This window comes from Rhinolophus hipposideros (genome assembly GCF_964194185.1).
Source record: "Rhinolophus hipposideros genome assembly, chromosome: 1".
Classification (NCBI taxonomy): domain Eukaryota; kingdom Metazoa; phylum Chordata; class Mammalia; order Chiroptera; family Rhinolophidae; genus Rhinolophus; species Rhinolophus hipposideros.
In genome coordinates, this window is record NC_138047.1 from 100,243,849 (window position 1) to 100,264,746 (window position 20,898).

The 20,898-nt window shown below is 44.6% G+C and overlaps 1 protein-coding gene across 1 annotated transcript; it reads left to right on the forward strand.

The window, feature by feature from the left end:
* The first annotated feature begins 1,917 nt into the window (after positions 1-1,917).
* Positions 1,918-16,332, forward strand: QDPR (quinoid dihydropteridine reductase). Its single transcript, XM_081048093.1, has 7 exons — positions 1,918-2,075; positions 4,804-4,896; positions 6,742-6,838; positions 8,979-9,119; positions 12,783-12,891; positions 14,011-14,094; positions 15,672-16,332. Exons 1-7 carry the CDS (start codon positions 1,977-1,979, stop codon positions 15,775-15,777), a joined length of 729 nt encoding a protein of 242 aa, XP_080904219.1. The 5' UTR covers positions 1,918-1,976; the 3' UTR covers positions 15,778-16,332.
* Positions 16,333-20,898: the final 4,566 nt, after the last annotated feature.

Consider the following 20,898-nt stretch of genomic DNA (forward strand, 5'->3'; position numbering starts at 1 on the left):
TGTGCATCTGCTGTGTACAGGCACTGTGTTTGAGTGGCAGGTGACAGAAAGATGTACGAGGTGTGACAATTAAGTCCATGAACTCGTCCTAGAAAAAGTGCTACAGACCACATTGCTGAATATCACTAGGGTCACCTTCAAAATACTCCCCTTGGAAAGATATGCACCAATGCCAGGGCCTAGTCCACCCTTCAAAGCAATTTTGGAACTCTTTTTCTGGTACGGCCATCAGAAATGTCATCATATTACCCTTGATGTCCTGAATGTCATCAAAATTTCCTTTATCTTCAGGTAGAGAAAGAAATCATTGGGGGCCAGATCAGGTGAGTAGGGAGGATTCCAATACAGTTATTTGTTTACAAACTCCCTCACAGACAGTGCTGGGTGAGCTGGTGCATTGTCGGGATACAAGAGCCATGAATTGGCGAAAGTTTCAGGTCGTTTTCGTGTAACTTTTTCACGCAGCCTTTTCAGCACTTCCAAAGAGTCAACTTGCTTAACTGTTTGTCCAGTTGGTACGAATGCATAATGAATAATCCCTGTGATATCAAAAAAGGTGAGCAACATCATTGCAACAAGTTCGCCAACTTAAATGTCAGCCTCATATAATATGGGATCCCGCTGTTAAGAAGGTGACAACAGTATCAGCGCAGTGGTTCTCCACCAAGGGTGATTTTGCCCACCCAGGGGACATTTGGAAATGTCTGGTGGTATCTTTGATGGTGATGACTGGAGGGCTGGGATACTGGCATCCAGGAGGTAGAGCCCAGAGATGTGATCCACATCCTACAAGGCACAGGACAGCCCCCACCCCCACCCCATCCCTGCACAGAACTGATAGTGCTGCTTTTAGGGGCACTGTGTATTAGGGGCACAGGCATGGACAGAAGTTAACTAATTTACAGTGAGAAAATACCAGGCTGTTGGTGGGGGTGGGTGGGGCCGTTTCACGGGGCTCAAATGTGGAACCGTGGACCTTTAATACTCTTGTCAAATAGGAGCTTACATCGTCATAGAGGTCTGAGGTCAGTATTACAGGACTTTACATCATGAAACACGCGTCCCTACCAGACCAAAGGCCTGTTGTACTGTATTATGTACTCACATTTTTTAGCGATCTTGAAATCATTTTCTGTGGTATTTTTTGTTTTAAAAGCATTAATTTGTTAAGTATAAACACAAAATATAGTATACTACAATATTTTTATCACTCATTTGGCAATTTTTAATGCTTAAATGTGTCCCCAAACAGATATTTAAATATCCCTCACCCCCATATTGCAAGAGTCCTGGAACTCACAATCTCTAAGAGGCCCAGTGAATTGTAACAGAAGCAGTGGAAAAAATAAAAATATTAATAATGCTCAGTTGGCATTTATGGAGCTCCTACTACTAGCGACACACTGCTTTAAGTATCATCTTTTAAAATCCTTTCCAAAACCCTAGTAGCATAGCCCACTAGTATTCCCATTTTACTGGAGAGGGGACTGAGACACAGAACAGTTAAGAAAGTTGCTGAGGGTCACACAGCTACTAAACGGGGGACCAGGCAGTAGCTTTCACTCTAATTTAGAGGGAAAATATCCGTGGTAAGTCTTATCTCCTCAATGGCCTCTCTCTTGCCACCGAGTTGGTGGCCGCGCCATCCCCACTCACGCACACCTGCTCCCCACCGTTCCCGCCTTAGCTCCGCGCTTGCTCGCCCAGCATGTCACGCACTTACGGGCCGGCGGCCTGTCTTTGCAGGTTCACCGGACTGGGGGGCGGGCCAGCCCGGCTGGGGGCGTGGCCGGGGCCACCCGCCCCTCGAGGCGGCCGTCTCCGCCGAGCCAGGCCGCGCGCTAGGCCGCAGCAGCGGGCGCGGCGCGGGGCGGGGCCGCCGCGCGGTCGCTCGGGGCCGGGTTGGGGGGCAGGGCCGGGGCGGGGCGCGCCGTGGGCGGTGTTCGGAGCTGCGGGAGCCGAGCGGGAGGAGCAGGATGGCGGCGGCTGCGGGCGAGGCGCGCCGGGTGCTGGTGTACGGCGGCAGGGGCGCGCTGGGCTCCCGATGCGTGCAGGCGTTCCGGGCCCGCAACTGGGTAGCTAGCTGGGCTGGGGGCTCCGGGGCTCTGCCCGAGGGCCGGCCTGGGTGGCGGGCGGGCACGGTGGGGCGCCTGGGAGCCTTCCGGGGCCAGCCGGGAGGGAGGGCGGTCTGGAGGAAGGTGGGGGCCCCGTGCACCCCCAGACATGGGTGCCTGCAGGTTTCCGAGGACGTGCCCACGCGGTCATAGTGTGGGGCCTTGGCTCTGCAGGGAGGCTGGTGGGGGTGCTGCTCTCTCGGCTTGTGCTGGGCCCAGAAAGTCCGGCGTGACTCGGGAGAGAATTCTAGGGAGGGGAGAAGAGGAGCAGAGGGGAGGGGACGGAGCGGTAACGAGAAGGAAGTATCTGGAAATCACACTGCCTGGCTTGGGTTACTACATTCCCATTACCGTGAACTGGGTGGTTAACTTCCACAAACCTTAGTTACCACGTCTGTATAATGGGGATAATGATGGTATTTGTCCCTTAGGGGAGTTGTGAGGATTGAATGAGATAATTGGTCCTAGTTTGTAAAGTACCTGACACCTGGAAAAAGATGTTTAAATGTTAGCTAGTATTGATTTATCTATTTTATACATTGTAAGGGTTCAGAACAGGCCTCCCTAAGAAGTGCCACTTTGGCACGTGAATTATTTTGAGCAGACGGCAATAGAGACCCCACGGGGTCGCGAGAAACTTAATGTCTCCCTTAAAAAAATTTTAAATTAGGATCCTTGCCCATGGTAAGAGTTATTACCAGAAATAATTTTTTATGACTCATCTGTAGGGCAGTGCAAACTTCTAATTACTGAATATCTGCTCTTATGTCCTTTGAATGACCTTCCTCCTGGCTGGAGCCCCAAAGCACCTGAACTCAGAATGTCATCTATACCTCATTTTAACTTCCTGTCTAACCTCTCATTTACCAGTATGTGGGACCTCTGACTCTCTCATGTATGTGGGGTTTCCATACATGTGTGTAATTTAGCTCTTTTCTCTCGTTAATTTGTATTATGTTTCCTTGATTATTAGATCAGCTGGAAGAACCTAGAAGGGTAAAGTTTCTTCCTCCCCCAATACACATACGTTATTGATATATTGATCTATACCCCTGTTCCTTTAGCTGCCATTGGACCTGATACTTTGAAAGCTCAGCCCCTCAAATACTGGTGGCTTCTTTGTTTTGTAAAGACTATTTCAACTACTTTGCATAATCAGGTATCCACTCCCTGGAGGCTGTAAATTGGAGGCCAGCTTGTTGCAGGCCAGGAACCCTGAACCCCAGCTGCCCAGGAGGGCTCAGTGTATTCCCCGTGGAGACTGCCGAGTGTCTTCTTGCTGCAGCTGTCACTTGTTCAAAGTCCACGCTGGAGCTCTGCGAAACTTCCCTGGGGGTTTAATTAGCAGCAGCAGCAGCAACAACAGCTTGGGTGCCAGGGTTTTCTTCTGGTATAGGGATCTGCTTCTAAGGGATCCTAAACACACTACCCCTTTCCTGCCATCTGCTTGCTCTGGAACCTGGGAAGGCTGTGATTTGGGGTGTCTTCCCAAGTCTGCATAGATGCTTTGGTCACAACTGGAACATTTAAGGAGTGCCAGCCAAGGGCCAGGCTCTGGGCTCCACGTACCAGGTCCCTTACAGACTCTTCATTTCATTTACTCTTCCCAATAACTTGAATACAGTTGTCTTGTTGGTATCCACATATTACAGATGCCAGGGCTGTGCTTTCCCCTGGTGGGGCACTCCCCCCTGGTGGGGGCAGTGTGCTTTACCTTTGAGTTGGCAGAATCTGGTGAACCGATTTACCTTTGCTTCTGTCTTCTCCCCACCCTCCCCTTGCATTCCTGGGACAGCTGGGATGGGACGTTTTCCTTGTTGCAATATCCCCCATGGCTGGTGACATAGAAGTACTGAGTGTTCTTGAATGGATGCTCTGTTCTTCAGAGCTGGTGTTAGAGATATTTATCTCTGGGGCCTGCAGACCTCAGGGTCCTGGAGCTTTCTGAGTAAGAACCATGTGTCACCTGGGCCGGCAGCAGTAGCGTCCTCCATTTCATTTAATTCTCACACTAATGCTGTTGATTGTTAGCCCCCACTTTACAGGTGAGGAACCCCTGCAAAACATAAGCTCAAGAAAGCTCAGCTAGATGGCAGAGCCAGGGTTCAAACCCCAGTCTACCTGACTCCCAAACCCAAAGCCATCCCTCCATAGTCCAGTGCCTAACCCGGCCTGCCATCTGTTTTTGTACAGCTCAAGAGCTAAGAATGGTTTTACATTTTTAAGTGGTTGAAAATAAATCAAAAGAAGAGTACCATTGTGTGACATGTGAAAATCATCTGAAATACATATTTCAGCGCCTGAAGTTTCACTGGAATTCAGCCATGCCAATTCGTTCACCTATGGTCTATGGCTGCTTTCCCCCTACTACAGCAGGAGGGTTCAGTAGTTGCCGCGGAAACCATAATGCCAGCAAGAGCCGAAAATTGTTACTTTCTGGTCCTTTTCAGAAAAGCGTTTGCAGACCTTGGTCTAGGGGGGGTCTCTGGAAGTGCAGGGTTTGCCTTTCAGAGGAGGCAGAGATCAGACTCCCGTTAAGGGGTTTGAGAGGTCGGTAGCTAGCTGCTTTCTCTAGAGGGTTTTCAGTTAAGCCTCTCATCTGTCTCCTCTCCCCCATTTCTGGCATGACCTTTTAAAGGAATAGCAACTTATTGTCCCTTGACTGAAGCTGTTTTCTCTTTTACTCCAGTGGGTCGCCAGCATTGACGTAGTGGAGAACGAAGAGGCCAGTGCCAGTGTTGTTGTCAAAATGACGGACTCATTTACGGAGCAGGCTGACCAGGTAATTCCAAACAAGGCCCCACCAAGCCTGTGGGAGGGGCGGCCACTGGGATGTGTTCATCCTTTTCTCAAGTATTGTTTCTCTCATGATGAAAGCCATTTGTACCTACTGAGGGGAATTGGGAGAATGGGGGAAAAAAATACAACGAAGATAAATTACCCATAATCCATGTCTAGTTTGCTGACTGTTCCCATTTTGTCCCATTTTCTTGTTTTTCCTATGCATACTGTATGTTATTCGCTTTACACGTTAAGATAATTGTGTGTTTTATATTTTAGGGTCAGCTTTTTAAAAATTTAAATAAAATTAATTTTTATTTTATTTAAATACTACTTCAGATCACTTAAAAAAAACAACCTCCATGTCAACATGTAATTTTTAATTTTATGGACTGGCCACAATTTTTTTAGTTTCCACATATTATACATTTAACTTTTTAAACTTTTTTGCAGTTTTTCTTTTTTTTTTTTTTTTTACCATTATCTAGAATACTGTGGCAAATGTCTTTATCTTCATTTCTGATTATTTATTTAGAATACATTCTAAAATAGGCCCCTTGGACAGGAAATTCACTGGTGAACAGTGAAGAGACCAAGAAGTGAGAAAGGCACTAAATCTAGAGAAAACTATTTGGCAGAGAGCAAAATTTAAGGGGACAAATTGAAAAATGCATAAATATTGTAAAAACAAGTCAAACAGGTGCATTGCTGCTGCGGGCTCCATGCTTCCCTAAAAAGTAGAACATGCATGGATTGTGTAGACATATACATGTCAAGGGAGATGATCCAACTCCCCGCCGGCAGCTGGGATCTCAGCTCTTGGCTGAGGACATGTCTTAAGAGTGAAGGGAGTGGGCAACTGGGAACCAGGGTAAAGGGAGGGAGGTCAACAGAAGATAAGTCAGGATTAGGGTGAGATACTCATTAATAGAGGCCAAGGGAAATGCAGGAATTTCTTGAAAGCTTTAGGTGTAAAGTGTAGGGGGAGGAAAGGCTGGTTTCTATTGCTAAAGCATTCTCTTTGAAAGTAATTTGAGGCCTCAGAAATTGCTGGGGAAAGAGGTCAGCTTCTAGAATCTTGCTGCTGGGAGAGATACATTGTCTTGTGATAAGTCTGAAGACTCATCGTAAGGAAGCAATTGGAGGTGTCATCTCAGCTATTACAGAGAAATATGGAAAAGGGTCGTGGTTGATGACCAGAATCTCCTGTCTCACCAGATTTTTGTTTTAATAAATTATAACGAAAGGACATGTGTATACTCATATTTTCAACTTTAAAAATTTCAATCAAACAAATAGATTAGTAAAATGAGCCCTATGTGCTCAGTATTTACCAACATTTTGCCAATGACTGTATTTTTTTTTTAAATAATTCCTCTTCGGCATTTTCTTTTGGAGTTGCAGTTGAAGGGATTTTTGTGTTGGGGGAAAGTAGAATTATCTCAGGTTATGATTCTGTAATTTGCAAAGAAAGGCAGGAAAGAAATATCCCAGAAGGTTAGCTGCAGGCATTGGCGCTTTAGGTGATTAAAAAAAAAAATATTTTCCTACTTTATTAATTGTTTTATTCCGGGGATGCTTATGTCCCCATCCTTTAGAATGTTCTAAAGAAGATTCTAGGTTGCTTTATAAAAATCACATTGAAATGTATTTGGGCTTCACTATCCAAAATGCTTGGTATATGTTCTACATCTAGTTTTCAAAGTGTTAATTGCCAAGTACTATTAATTGTCTTAAAAGGAAGTAAAAAAAAAAAAAAAAAAAGTAAACCAAGGTATCTGTAAAGAAGTCAGCCTGTTTAGGTTTACTTGACAGTTTATGTATATTTTTGTCCCTTTGGTTTAAGGTGACTGCTGAGGTCGGAAAGCTCTTGGGTGAAGAGAAGGTGGACGCCATCCTTTGTGTGGCTGGAGGATGGGCCGGGGGCAATGCCAAGTCCAAATGTGAGTTCGTTTCTGAATTAATCATTCATTCTGCTCTGCTCTTTGTCCAGTGGGCATGGATTGGGTCTGTACCATGTGCCGGGCCAGGGTCTTCCCATATGTCTCCCAGAATCTTGACCGTAACTATGAGGAAAGGATGAGCAACCTATTTTACAGATGAAGAAAAAACTTCCCATGAAAGGGATTACGGGAGGGGCACACTGAGTTTGAAGTTTAAAGTAGAGGCAGAATGAAATCAGCATCGTTCCTGCCCTAATCTTACAGGGCTTATTACTGGGAATTGTAGAGTGTGTATGAAATGGAAAGATTCTGAAGGTCAAAAGGACTCAAAATTGAGCTTTTTTTTTTTTCCTTTTTGTTAAAGCTGAATACATTTTCCAACATTTTATTTTGAACATTTTCAAACATACAGAAAAGTTTAAAGAATAGTTCAGTGAACACCCCATTTTCTCCATTTAGATTAAGTAATTGTTAATGTTTCCTCTATTTGCATTGTCTGGCTTTCCTGGGTGTGTACTCTGAATTTTTTTGTTGAGCACTTGAAAGTAAGTTGGCACTTTGATGTATTTCAGCATCATCCTCCAGGAATAAGCCCATTCTCCTACATTCCCATAATACCATTATCACATCTAAGAAAATTAACAGTAATTCTGTAAGATTAATAATAGCCAATCCATATTCAGATTCCTCAGTTTATCTCCTATCTTTTATAGTTGTTCCTTTTTTTTTTTTTTCCTGAACATATTCCAGTCAGGGTGTATGTACTGCATTTTGTTGTTGTTTTTAGTCTCTTAATCTAAATTTTTTTTTTTTCCCCGTATGTTAAACTTGGTGAGTCAGGGCAGTTTTCATATAGAAAGTCCTGTATATGAATTTGTCTAACCATTTATGTAAGGTATCATTTACCTTGTTCCTCCTTTCTGGATATTTCCTTTGAGCTGGGATTTAGGTTTAGGGACTTGCTTAGATTCAGGTTGAATATTTTGGAGGCGAGACTTCTCCCTGAGTTATGTGGACTTCATATTAATCATGGTGGGACTCTCACCATGTCAGATTGACCTCGCCATCCATAGTGACGCCAAATTTGATGCTCGGTTAATGTGGTAGCCAATAGACTTCCATTGGAAAGCTACATTTTTCTGTCTGCAATTAGTAAGGGACCTGTGAGATGGTACTTTGGCATCATGTGTGAATATCCTGTTCCCAAACACCACACCTCGAGAATCCTAAATTCCTAAAACCTAATGATTTTAAGTATCCATTGATGATCCCTGCCTAAAACAGTTACCCCAATGGGGTTTGGAAATGGTAGTTTTCTAGTGCTATCATTCCTTCTACATTTATTAGACAAAGCTATTTAAAAGGAATTGATTTTCCGTGAACCACACTTAAATGTGAAACTGGTATTTTGTGGGGTGATCAGGTCGGTGAAACTCCCTGATAGCCTCTTGTGTATTTTGGGGACAAGAAGTGATAAATGTGGGTCCATTGAGTTTTTTTTAGCAGGGAAGTGCAATATCTTGGTTATGACTCCGTGAAGACCCCTCCTCCTGTATCAGGAGGATTTTCTTTCTGGAGCATGAGTACAGCCTTGTAAGGGGGGCTGGGGACAGCTGCCCAGCTCGGGATGTGACTTACGTTACCACCTGTTCCTCTTTACATCTCTAACAAGGCCAGAGAGTTACATTAAGTGTGAAATGTCTATAATCTCAGCTTTTCTTTTAAAGAGCCTTTAACACTGGCATTAAATTTTTAGCCATAAAAAATGTGGGTCTGTAAAAGTTCTCTATGTCCATGTGGTAATGGTTCAGATTCTTTACCCAGATTCTTATCATGAGTAAAACCTGACTTAGACGTAGGTTCTTTTTACAAATCTAATGCCCTTTATAAAGTAAAACAATCTCAGAATTAAAGCCAGTCCCACATACCTGTTAACGGTCCTCATTTAATGGCTAACATTTTACCTGTTTACAGATGAGGAAGCCCTGTGCTGCTTGTACTAGACCTTGTTGTAGTCAGGGGCCAGGAGAGCGGGAGTGGCTGTCAGTGCTTCCTTGGGTGTCAGGCGCCATGAGTTGAGCTCGCCTTTCAATTTCTTTGCTGCAAATGCTGAGCTGACATACTGTTGTTTTCACTTCAGCTCTCTTTAAAAACTGTGACCTGATGTGGAAGCAGAGCATGTGGACGTCGACCATCTCCAGCCACCTGGCTACCAAGCACCTCAAGGAAGGAGGCCTCCTGACTTTGGCCGGTGCCAAGGCTGCCCTCGATGGGACTCCCGGTGAGACTTCATTTCCCCATCTGTGAACTGGGCATGCTCATACTTGCTCACTGGGGCTGCTGGGTACTTCCACGAGATGAGGAATATTGAAGCCCCTTACCCTCTGACGTGCTTTATGTGGGTGCATTTTGCTTCCTTTAGGCCTGAAACTGTTTAGGGGGAGGACTCCTGATCCTTTCACCTGCACTGTCATCATGTTCGTGGTTAAGGAAGCTGTAATCTGGCTTATTCACCTATCACCCACTCAGGGAATGAATGGTGTAGCAGCTAGCTATTCATTAGTCAGTAAACATGAATTATCATCATCATACTGTGTCCATGTGTCCCAGGGAAGCGGCTCGGCAGCTGAAAATAGTGTGGGCTGTACAACAAGAAAGTCTAGGCATAGATTCTTCACCCTAGGTGTGTGGCCTTGAATGAATTATTTATCTGTTTGACCAAATTTCTGCTGTATTCTCCTTAATTGTAAATAGTGACAGTAGCATCTACCTTGAAGAGTAGCTTTACAGTAAAGCATTATAGGTACTGATAGCAGATATAAAGTGCCCAGCACATGGTGAGTCTTCCAAGAAGTCGCTTCATTTCACATGTATTCTCATTGAATCCTGAGATCCGTGTCAGTAGTATCTTCTTCAATTTACAGATACGAAAACCAAAACTTAGAGAGATTCCGTCACTTGTCTCGGTTTCTACAGTGACTCCGTTGCAAACTTCCTTTGAACCAAAACCCTGATCAGTTCTAAATTACGTGCTTTTTCCATTGTATCGTCCAGATATAAGTTTCCTTTGCATTTTTTTACTTTCTCTGTTAGTTTGTTAGGGCTGCCACGACTAAGGACCACTGGGTGGCTTAATCAACAGAAATATATTTTCTCACAACTCTAGAGGCTGGAAATTCAAGGTCATGGTGTCAGCAGGGCTGAGGCCTCTCTCCCTGGCTTGCAGATGACCATCTTCTCCCCGTGTCCTCACGTGGTCATTCCTCTAGGGATGTCTGTGTCCTGATATCCTATTATAAGGACACCAGTCAGACTAGGTTAGGATCCATCCTAATGACCTGGTTTTAACTGAATTACGTCTTGAAAGACCCCCATCTCCAAATACAGTCACATTCTGAGGTACAGGGAGGCGTTAGGACTTCAACATATGAATTTGGGGGAGGGGACACCATTCAACCCATGATACTTCCTCTCGTATATGGCTAAAGGAATTTTAGGGGGTGGGGGGTACAGCCCAGAGGCAGAAAGTGTCTACCTCCACTGCCTAAGTTAAACACTTTTTAAAAAGGTGAGGGGGCTGTTTTTGGACCTTGTGAGTCAAGTGGTAGAGACCTTGAGCACCTTTTTCAATATTAATGTAACTCACTGAACTGTGTGGCTCCTACAAATCAATAATTTTGTGCCACTCATTTTCTTATTACGTTTCTCAGAGCATATGGTCTTACAAGTCCATGGCTATTGCAATCATTAAAGCTGTGTAAATGTCAGATATTGGTCTGGTTGATATCTGATTTTTATTAAAGGTGACATAGAGCAGAGGCACTAGAAAGTAAACAGAAATGAGTAATAGCTTGACATTTAAAAAACAAAACCCTAGGACTGAAAGACTAATTTTTCTAAAGGACAAAACAGCGTCCTACTTTCCTTTGGCTTGTAAATATCCTTTTTTTGTTTTTAATTGTTTTGGATACTGGTTAAGACTGCAGGTTCTTAGTTTCCTATTGTGGTTTTGCCACTTAATTACCGTGCGATATTTGGCAAGTTACTTAACCTCTCTGAGCCTCAGTTTTATCATCTGTAAAATGGGGATAAGTAATAAAAATACCTCATTTATATGGTGGTTGTGACTTGTAAACAATTTAATGGATATAAATGGCTTAAGTATGTCAGGGAGTCAATAGTAAATGTGAACTATTATTATTATTTACTCGGGGGTTTGTTTTGGCTCAGCTAGCCCTGCTTTTGATCTTAATAAGTATGTTCATCTTTAAGCTCTTAGTTAGATGTTAAATGTATTTGAGTCATGAAATCTTTCAACTTTGATTCAGACCCCCCAAAAAATCTGGGGAAATCTACATATAATTTGAAAGTAAATGACGAAGAGACTTAGTGGTCCATCTAACCCAAGAAGAGTTGTTCAAAAATGAAGTATTTTTTCTCTTGGGGAGATACTGAGAAAACCCCCATCCCTTTATTTCCAAGGTTGTATTTATAGCTTCTCTACTGTATTAAAACAATAGTGATCACTTTCGTTTTGCTGTGTTTAGAAATCAGTCTTGAGGGACTACACTGATCATTTTATAATTGGGAGGAAAATATTTATCATCTTAATGAAATTTCTTTTTTCATATCTTGCAAGTGATCCCCTTACCTGTGTTGTGTAGAATTCTGTAAAATTAAACCATTAGGGTTGCTGGTTGTTTTCTTTCTTCATCAGAGTGCCCCCCCGCCCTCCCCCCCAGACATTTTGTTTGAATGGAATAAAGGGAGAGCCCTGGGTGTCACTGGGCATGGGGCTGGATGAATGAGATTCATACACTGGTTCCTTTTAATTCCTGCAGAGTTTGTTAGATCTTTATGCCTCTGTTGGCCTCCTGCCCCTGATTAAACAGAGAAGCCGGGGATGGTGAAATATTCTGCTGTGCTTCGAAATACCTTTTTGAGATCTTGACCCTCTTTTGTAATTCAAGGTTGCTGTTGAAGCTGTTTAGTGATTGGTTCCTCAGCTGGGCTGTGGTCCCCACCTCCCCCCGGACCTTTGATGCCTCCTTAGATGTTATACTTTCAACAGAATGCATGCTGGGAGTTTTTAAAGAGGCTGCTGACCTCTGGAAGAAGTGGTTTTTCTGAAGGAGGGCAGGTGTTTACAGCAATTACCCGTAGTTCTTTGTGGCCTTTAGTGAATGTGCAGCTGAGTGCTGTGGGGAATGTAGAGAGGAGAGACCCCACTCCTGCCACGTGTCTGTGGGGCAGACAGAAGTCTAATAAAAAGCATGCCTTTTTCACCGATTAGTGGGAGCAAAGGCAGACTAATAGGCAGCAGGTATAGATATATCAAAATTGCTCAAATGGTATACTTGACACGGGGGATTGAACTAGAGGGCACGTTACTTCTATTAATTTGATGAGAAAAATTTATTGAGTACCTACCCTGTGCAGCGCCCAGAATTAAGTACTTTATCCCCATTTTGCAGATGGGGTAACTGAGGATTAGAAGGGTTTTGAGAAGTTGCCCAGGATTGCTTTACTGGTAAGTGGAAGGAAGAGCAGGGATTTGAACCAGTGCAGCCTGACTCCAAAGCCTACACTCCAAATGACAGCTTGATTTTGCTCACAAGCAGTTATTGGTCCAGGGGTTCTCACCTGGCCTTTCACCTCTTGGTCAGCCCTGAGGCAAGTGTGTGTCAGTCTGGGCACGTAACTCACCGTGTCCGGGCCTCGGTTTCCTCAGCACTAAAAATAGGCTCCACCTCATGGCTTTTGCGATAAATGTTAAGCGCCAGGGGAATATTAGGCGTACTCGAAATGTTTATGTCCCTTCTACTCTCTCCATAGATGCCCATCCTTCTCTTCTTCCCGGCCTCCTCTGGACCCTGGCATGGTTGCCTTTGGACACACCAGTGGCGGCCAGTGGTCACTGAACCATTTTCTCCCCATTTCCCAGGGATGATTGGCTACGGCATGGCCAAGGGCGCCGTCCATCAGCTTTGCCAGAGCCTCGCAGGGAAGAACAGTGGCATGCCGGCCAGGTCTGCGGCCATCGCCGTGCTCCCGTAAGTGGTTGGGGAGTCTCTGCCATCCTCTGCCCCACTTCTGAGAGTACACAGGTGTCCTAGAGTCGCTTTCCACCAGGGGCCTATATGTGTCGTCCCCTTGGCTCCTACGATTCACCAAAGACCCTGAAGAGCTTTGTTCAGGTGTGGGAAAATCCTGGGCGGGCCAGAGTGGTGGACTGGCTGATGGGAGGGTCTGTCTTTCTTCTTTTCTTTCCTTCCCTCCTTCTGTCCCTCTTTTCCTCCTTATTGAAAACAGCCTACACATTCTGTTTTAATATCTGTCGTCTTTCACATCATTATAAGGTCAGTGTGGAGGAGAGACTGTACTTAGTCTTTGTGTGGGTGGGGGGAGTCTGAGGGAGAATATGGGACACAGTGGGTGACGGTCTTATTTGTGATCAGGAAGAAGGTCCCCAGGCAGCTCTTTCAGTTGAGGCAGCTGCTTTGGAGGCAGAGAGTTCTTTCTTACTGGAAGGATTCCGGCATCATCTGGCTTGTCTCTTGCCTACAGTCTTATAAAGTAGGCATTGGGACCGCTAGGGGACTGGACTGCCTGGCTCTCTTTTACCTGTGAGCTTCTGTGATCCTATGACCTGGTCCCACAGCTATTCTGAGTAATTCCCGAGGCCTGAATGGTCTTGGGAAAGGCATACATATCTGAATTCTGTGGTCTCTTGCTGAAAATCATAAGGTTTCATGGAAAACAGCCACAAAATGAAGGAAGAGACTGTCTTTTCCCCATATTTAAAGGTTTATTATCATTACACTTAAAAAATCCTGAGAAATGAGTCTACCACATTTTAGGGAATGAGTGAAGATGTACACAGTAAAGCAATTTACTTCAATAAAGACGGTATCTTTTAAGAAGGCAAAATGTAGCTCTTTTCATTTTGTTCCTGTCTGCCTAACGGGTGAGTCACAAAGCACGTCACTGAATCACGCTCGGCTGTGACCTCTGTAAGTGTGGATGGCTTCCTGGCCTCTCTCTGATTAACTTCATGTGATCTCTCCATGTAAATGCTGCCACCCGTGGTGCCAGAGGCTCCGAGCAGGCTGGGCATCCAGCGGTTGTGATAAAGGGGAGGCACAAATGACAAGCCTGTCTCTGCACCACAGGGTTACCCTGGATACTCCGATGAATAGGAAATCCATGCCCGAAGCCGACTTCAGCTCCTGGACGCCCCTAGAGTTCCTTGTCGAGTGAGTATCACGGTCGTAATGTCAGTGACGAGGCAGTGTCCAGCCCCCTTTCTCTGCCTCTTTTGGGCTAGAGGACAAGCCTGTGTTTTGGGGGGAGGGGTACCAAAAAACTTTTCCCAGGTCACACAACAGAGCCAGGATCTGACCCAGGCAGTGACTGCGGAGCCTGTGCTGGCCGTTCTTTCCTCCTGTAGCATGTGTCATGCTTAATGCTGGAACGTGCAAAAAAGAAATTGAAAGTTGTGGTGGACACCAGGCTTTGAATTGTGTTTGCATTTGCATTTTTTTAAAGGCCAGTACTCCCAACACCTGAGACACACTGACGTAGGACCTGGGTTCCAGATGGAACGTCTGCAGGTCATGTGTCTAGTCAGTGCTGACCCTCAGGGGGTGGGCTGGACAGCCATCTTTTGTTCCGGAAATCATGTCCATTCATTTGTGGTGTTTGAACACTCACATGACAGGTTGGCATAAAGTTTGCTTTGCAATGTCTGTGAGCACTTGACCTTCTTTGTCGTCCATGGCTAGAATGGCATTTTCTCTCCCCCACTCCAGACTGCTGACGAGGGAGCAGGAGAAGTAAGACAGTTTATAGCTTGCATAAGTAACACATGCACCCTGACACACCCAGGCGTGACTGGTCTCCTTCAGAGCTATCCCCCATGCTCTGCCCGGCCCCTAGAGATGGGGTCACATATTACAGTAGTTTAGGGAGTGTTAACAGTGCTTTGTATTTTGAGCCTGTGTAACTATCTTCCCTTGGCTTGTTCAACCCTTAGAGTGAGAGCTCGACTGACTTGACAGTTAAACATTAACTCTCGTCCTGAAGGTTACAGATGGGCACTAAAGAATATCCCAGGAACTCTTTAGTGCGTCCTAGTTAAAGAAGGTTCAAAGTCCCAGCTGGGGGATTGTTAAAGGGGATGGCGTATTCAACACCCAAAAGAAATGTTTGAAAAATTACCAGCTACTTGTTCAACCTTGTGAATTTCTTAGGACTTTTATACCTGTCTTCTTAGAGGAGGTCTTCTTGACTCCTTCAGGGAGGGTTAGTTGCCCCTTGCCACACAGTTATTAAATGCCTCCATTCCATCATTTAATGTGTTTTATTGTAATAGTCTGTAAACACACACACACACACACACACACACACACACACACATATTTTTTTTTTCCATTTGCTTGGCCCAGCCATAGGTGCTACATAAAAATTTGCTAAAACAAAATGAATTTTTTCTCCTTTTCTCTTAAATTTCTGGGAAGGCGATACAGCAAAGCATAAAGCATTGTGCACATGCCTGTCTTTTAGAATGAACTAATTAAAGGATTTTTTAATTACTTAAAATCATATCACTGGGTTATAAAGGATTCCAACAGTACAGAAAAATATAACAATGAGCGTTAAAATCTCTCCAAATCCTGCTACTTCGTGGTTACGGTGACTGAAGTGCTGAAATCCCTGGGGAGCTGGGTATGCTGCTGCCGTACCCCTCCAGCCCTCCAAGCCATTGATGTGACTATAAGCATGTGTCCAGGTTTTTGCTTTTACAATGTAAAGCTTTTCTTCTTTGTTCTAGAACTTTCCACGACTGGATCATAGAGAAAAACCGACCAAGCTCAGGAAGCCTAATCCAGGTGGTAACCACAGAGGGAAAGACGGAGCTCACCCCAGCGTATTTTTAAGCTTCATTTCAGTGCCTGCGAAGGGCCTGCCCGAAAAGTCGTTGCCTCCGTGTAGCTGAGTCTGGCCCCGTGTTTTCTGTAGCCCTGTTCGTGGAACCAGCCAGTGAGACGTATATTTCTGTCACCTAATGTGCATTTGCTCTCCTAAGACAGTGTAAAATGTTCATGTGAAATAAAAACGTGTGGTGAGGCTTCTGGTTAGTGCCATCAATCTGCGTTGACTGCCTGCGTTTTGGAGGTGTGTATCTGCGTCACGTTGCATTGCTTTTGAGGCTGTCTGTCTGTCCCTGACAATGGCTGTCAGCTGACCTAGTTCAGAGGTTTGTTAGCATCGGGGACCTTTGAGGGCCTGAGTTCTTTTTGAATGTTGTGTTTATGTCACAGATGTAGTTTTTGAAGCCTCAAATTACACTGCCTTGAAACTCCTTTTGTGGTGTAAGCAAAATCCAGTGGACTCTGTTAAGGTATCTTTTTCCTGTGCAGTTGCCAAGTGTGCAAGAGAACCACTTGTGATTTTTTTGGAGTTTATCTTCCAAATAAACGCACTTCATTTAGTGTGTTGTCTTCGTTAATCAAACTTCATCTTCGACATAGATGAATGCACTAGAGTCATGAGTCTTTAGTGTTTTGTTTACAAAAGGGAGTGGACTCAAACCCTAAAATATGTTTCTTCAACACGGTGATGTAGGCAGGATTCCCTCTTGGGCACATCAGAACCTGAGAGTGGTGGGTTGACCCCGAGCGTTTAGAAGCAGCGCTCCACGTGACTGATAACAGGCTGTTCTGCCTGAGAACTACTGATCTAATCCAACCCTTCATTTTACAGATGAGGAAACGGAGGCCCAGAGAGTCAGTTTAGCATCCTCACTGCCAGTAAGTGGCAGGACGAAGCCCAGAAACCTGGGCACCATACAGCTGCTGTTTATAAAGGCCTTTACCATGTGATTCTTTCCTTTTGATTCTTAAAAAAAAATTTTATTGAGATAAAATTCACATACGCAAAACATAAAATTAACCATTTTACAGTGAACAATTTAGGAGCATTTAGTATGTTCACAATGTTCTGTAACCACCACCTCTGTCTAGTTCCAAAACATGCTCATCACCCCAAAATGAAGACCCACATGCAGGAAGCAGTTAACTCCTTATTCCCTCTGCCTCCAGCCCTAGGTGACTGCCAGTCTGCTTTCTGTCTTCAAATTGTCCTGTTCTGGACATTTCATAGAAATAGAATCATGCACCATGTGGCCTTTGTGTCTGGCTTCTATCACTTGGCATGTTTTCCAGGTTCATCCCTGCTGTACCAGCTATTAGTATTTCATTTTTTCTTTTAAAGACTTTTTGAAAACATAGCTAACATACAACATTGTATTGGTTTCAGGTGTACACCATAGTTATTCAATATTTATGTAACTAAAGAAGTGATCACCATGGTAAGTCCAGTAACAGTCTGACACCGTACCACACTGTCACAATATTATTGACTATATTCCCTATGCTGTACATTACATCCTCATGACTTACTTGTTTTATACCTGGAAATTTGGACCATTTATTGCCTTTACATTTTCACCCCTTTTTAAATTTTTCAATTACAGTTGACATGCAGTATTATTTTGTATTAATTTCAGGTGTACAGCATAGTGGTTAGACATTTGTATAATTTAAAAAACGATCCCCCTGACTAGTACCTCCCTGGCACTGTACATAGTTATTCTGATATTATTGACAATATAACCTATGCTTTACATCCCTGTGACTAGTTTGTAACTACCAATTTGTACTTCTTAATTCCTTTACCTTTTCACCCTGCCCCCAAACCCCCATCTATCACCCCAATAAACCTAGTACCATCTGACACCATACATAGTTATTACAGTCTTATTGACTATAATCCTTAATGCTATACCCTACATCCCCATGACTAGTGTGTAACGAGCAATTTATAGTTCTTAATCCCTTCCCCTTTTTTCACCTACAGCTCAAACACCCCTCCCATCTGGCAACCATTAAAATGTTCTCTGTATGAGTTTGTTTCTGTTTTGTTTATTTTGTTCTTAGATTCCACATATAAGTGAAATCACATTGCATATCTATCTTTGTCTGGCATGCTCCATTCAGCACAATACCCTCCAGGTCCATCCATGTCACTGCAGATGGCAAGAACCCATTCCCTTCCATCGACGAGCAATATTCCATTTTTATATGTACCACCTACTCTTTATCCATTCATCCATCGATGGACATTCAGGCTGCCTCCACATCTTGACCATTGTAAACAATGCTGCAATAAACATGAATGCACATGTCCCCTCAAAGTAGTATTTCAGGTTTCTTTGGATAAACATCCTGACGTGGGATCACGGGATCCTCTTTTGTTTCTTGTTATAGCCTTTGTTTTACAGTCTGTTTTGTCTAGTATAAGTATTGCTACGTCAGCTCTTTTGTTTCCATTTTCATGAAATATCTTTTTCCCATCCCTTTACTTTCAGTCTGTGTGCCTTTCGATCTGAAGTGAGTCTCTCGCAGGCAGCATATGTAAACGTCTTATTTTCTTACCATTCAACCACCCTGTCTTCTGATTGGAGCATTTAATCCATTTACACTTAAAGTAATTATTGATAAATATATAGTTCTTCCCATTTTATTCATATTTTTCATCTTTTCTTTGTTGTCGTAAAGAAGTCCCCTTAACATTCCATGTAACACTAGTAGTTCAGTGGTGAACTCGTTTAGCTTTTTCTTGTCTGGGAAGTTCTTCATCTGTCCTTCTATTCTGAATGATAGCATTATTAGGTAGAGTAATCTTGCTTGTAGTTTCTAGTTTTTCATCACTTTAAATATTTCCTGCCAATCCCTTCTGGCCTGCAAAGTTTCTGCTGAGAAGTCAGCTGACAGTCTTATGACAGTTTTCTTGTAGGTACTTTATTGCTTTTCTCTTACCGCTTTTAAGATTCTTTGTCTTTAACCTTTGCCATTTTAATTATGATGTGTCTTGGTGTGGGCCTGTTTGGATTCATCTTGTTTGGGCCTCTCTGTCCTTCCTGCCACCAGTACGAGGTCTGGGGTAGCTCCACAAAAAGCCAGGGCTCTCCGAGACCTGCTGCCACTGCCAGCTTCCATAAGGTTCAGCCGCTGGTAAAGCTTTCTGCAGTGCACAAGTTGGGTGAGGCAGGCTCTCAGTGAGTCAGCAGAGTGGAGCAGCTGAGCTCACCAGGTCGGACTCAGATTTGGCCTGTGGGGGAGGGCTCGACACAGGAAAGATGGCGCCAGCCTGCCGGCTACACAGGAAGAAGGCCCCACACAGGGAAACTGGGGACAGTCCTTCCAGTCCTTGCCCTGAAGTTCCACATCTCAGTCTCTCCTGATACCCAGAGTCACCGTCCCTCTGCTGGAGCCCAGGGTGAGTGCCTGCGCCGGCCCTTTAATAGGATGTCTGGGTTTCCCCCAGCCTTCCCACCCACCCGGATGGTCGGAATCCCCAGTGTTTCACGGCCAGAAGTTGTGGGGGTCCTCTTTGCAGCACCAGTCCTCCAGGCGTGGGGGCCTCGTGTGGGGAGCTGGGGTCCCTTGCTTTTTCGTGGGGAACCACTGTGGACGAGGTATCTCTCCCGATTTTCAAACACCACGTATCAGTGTGGAACCAGCCTATTTTGCGTCTCTGTCCCTCCTACCAGTCTCGACGTGGCTTCTCTATATCCTTAATTATAAAACTTGTTCAGCCAGACTTCAGATGGTTCTCCAGGTTGATTGTTCTGTGATGTAGTTGTAATTGTGATGTGTTCATGTTATGAGGCAAGCACAGTATCTACTTCACCACCTTGGATCTCCTGTCATTCTTTTTTGTGGCTGAATAATATCCTGTTGTATATACTACACTTTGTTTATACATCTGTGGGGACAAAGCCCCAAAAAGCAGTTTCAGGCTCTCAGCCTCACATAGAAAGGTGCTGGTTCGGGTAGTAAATGGCCATCAGCTGTAATCAGATGGCCATCAGCTGTGGCTAGTTGGCCGTCAGCTGTAACCCGTAAGCCATTGGCCACTAATATAACTGCTGTGGCTACGCTAGCAGAAAAAATGGGGGCTAGCGAGAGCGGATTGCAGAGAGGCGGATGCCGCCGGCGAGAATATAGTGGTATGACTCCCCTATCTATGGCTCTGTGGGTGTTCCTTTTTGGCCTCACCATGTCCTGCGTTCTTATGGGGGGAGCGGGAGCTGAGACCCTGCCTGACGCCCCACACGACAAATGGCACAGCGAGCAGGGTCCCCTGCGCGACAACATCCATCTGTTGAAAGATATTCGGGTTGTTTCTGCCTTTTGGCTGTTGGGAACAGTGCAATTGTATACATTGATGTACAAGTATTTGAGTACCTGTTTTCAGTTCTTTTGGATATATACCTCTCTCCGAGTGGAGGTGCTCAGTCATCTGGTAATTCTATGTTTTATTATTTGAGGAGTCTTGATTCTTGACACACTTCAAGGTGATATCTAAGTTTGATAGGAAATAACATGGGGACCAGAAAGGTAGGGCTGATTTGTTCAAAGTCACCTAATGCGGGAGTCTCCATGTTTGTCTCCCCCACCCCCAAGTTCATATGTTAAAATCCTAACGCCCAATGTGTTGGTATTAGGAGGTGGAGCCTTTGGGAGGTAAGCCCTCATGCATACGGTTAGCACCCTCATAAAAGTGGCTCCGGTGGGCTCCCTAGCCCTTCTGACACAATGAGAAGTCTGTGACCTGGAAGAGTGCCCTCACAGACCCTCCTGGCACCCGATCTCAGATTTCCAGCCTCCAGGACACGAGAAAGAAATTTCTGTTGTTTATAAGCCACCCAGTCTTTGGTATTTTGTCATAGCAGCGGGAACTGGCTCAGACACCCACCCACTAGAGAGCAGTAGGGACTGCATCACAAATACAGCTGTTTGTAGCACCCCCTCCCCTCAAGTCACGCACCACCTCACATGTCCCTCCATCTCGTCCTTCCAATAATAACCTAGGTGGTTTCCACTTTTCAGATGAAGAAACATCCCCGTGAGTTAAGTGGCTTGCTGAGGGTACAGTTAGTTTCAGGTGAGCTGGTAGTTTTCATTCCACTTAGAAACCAGAACTTTTCATTG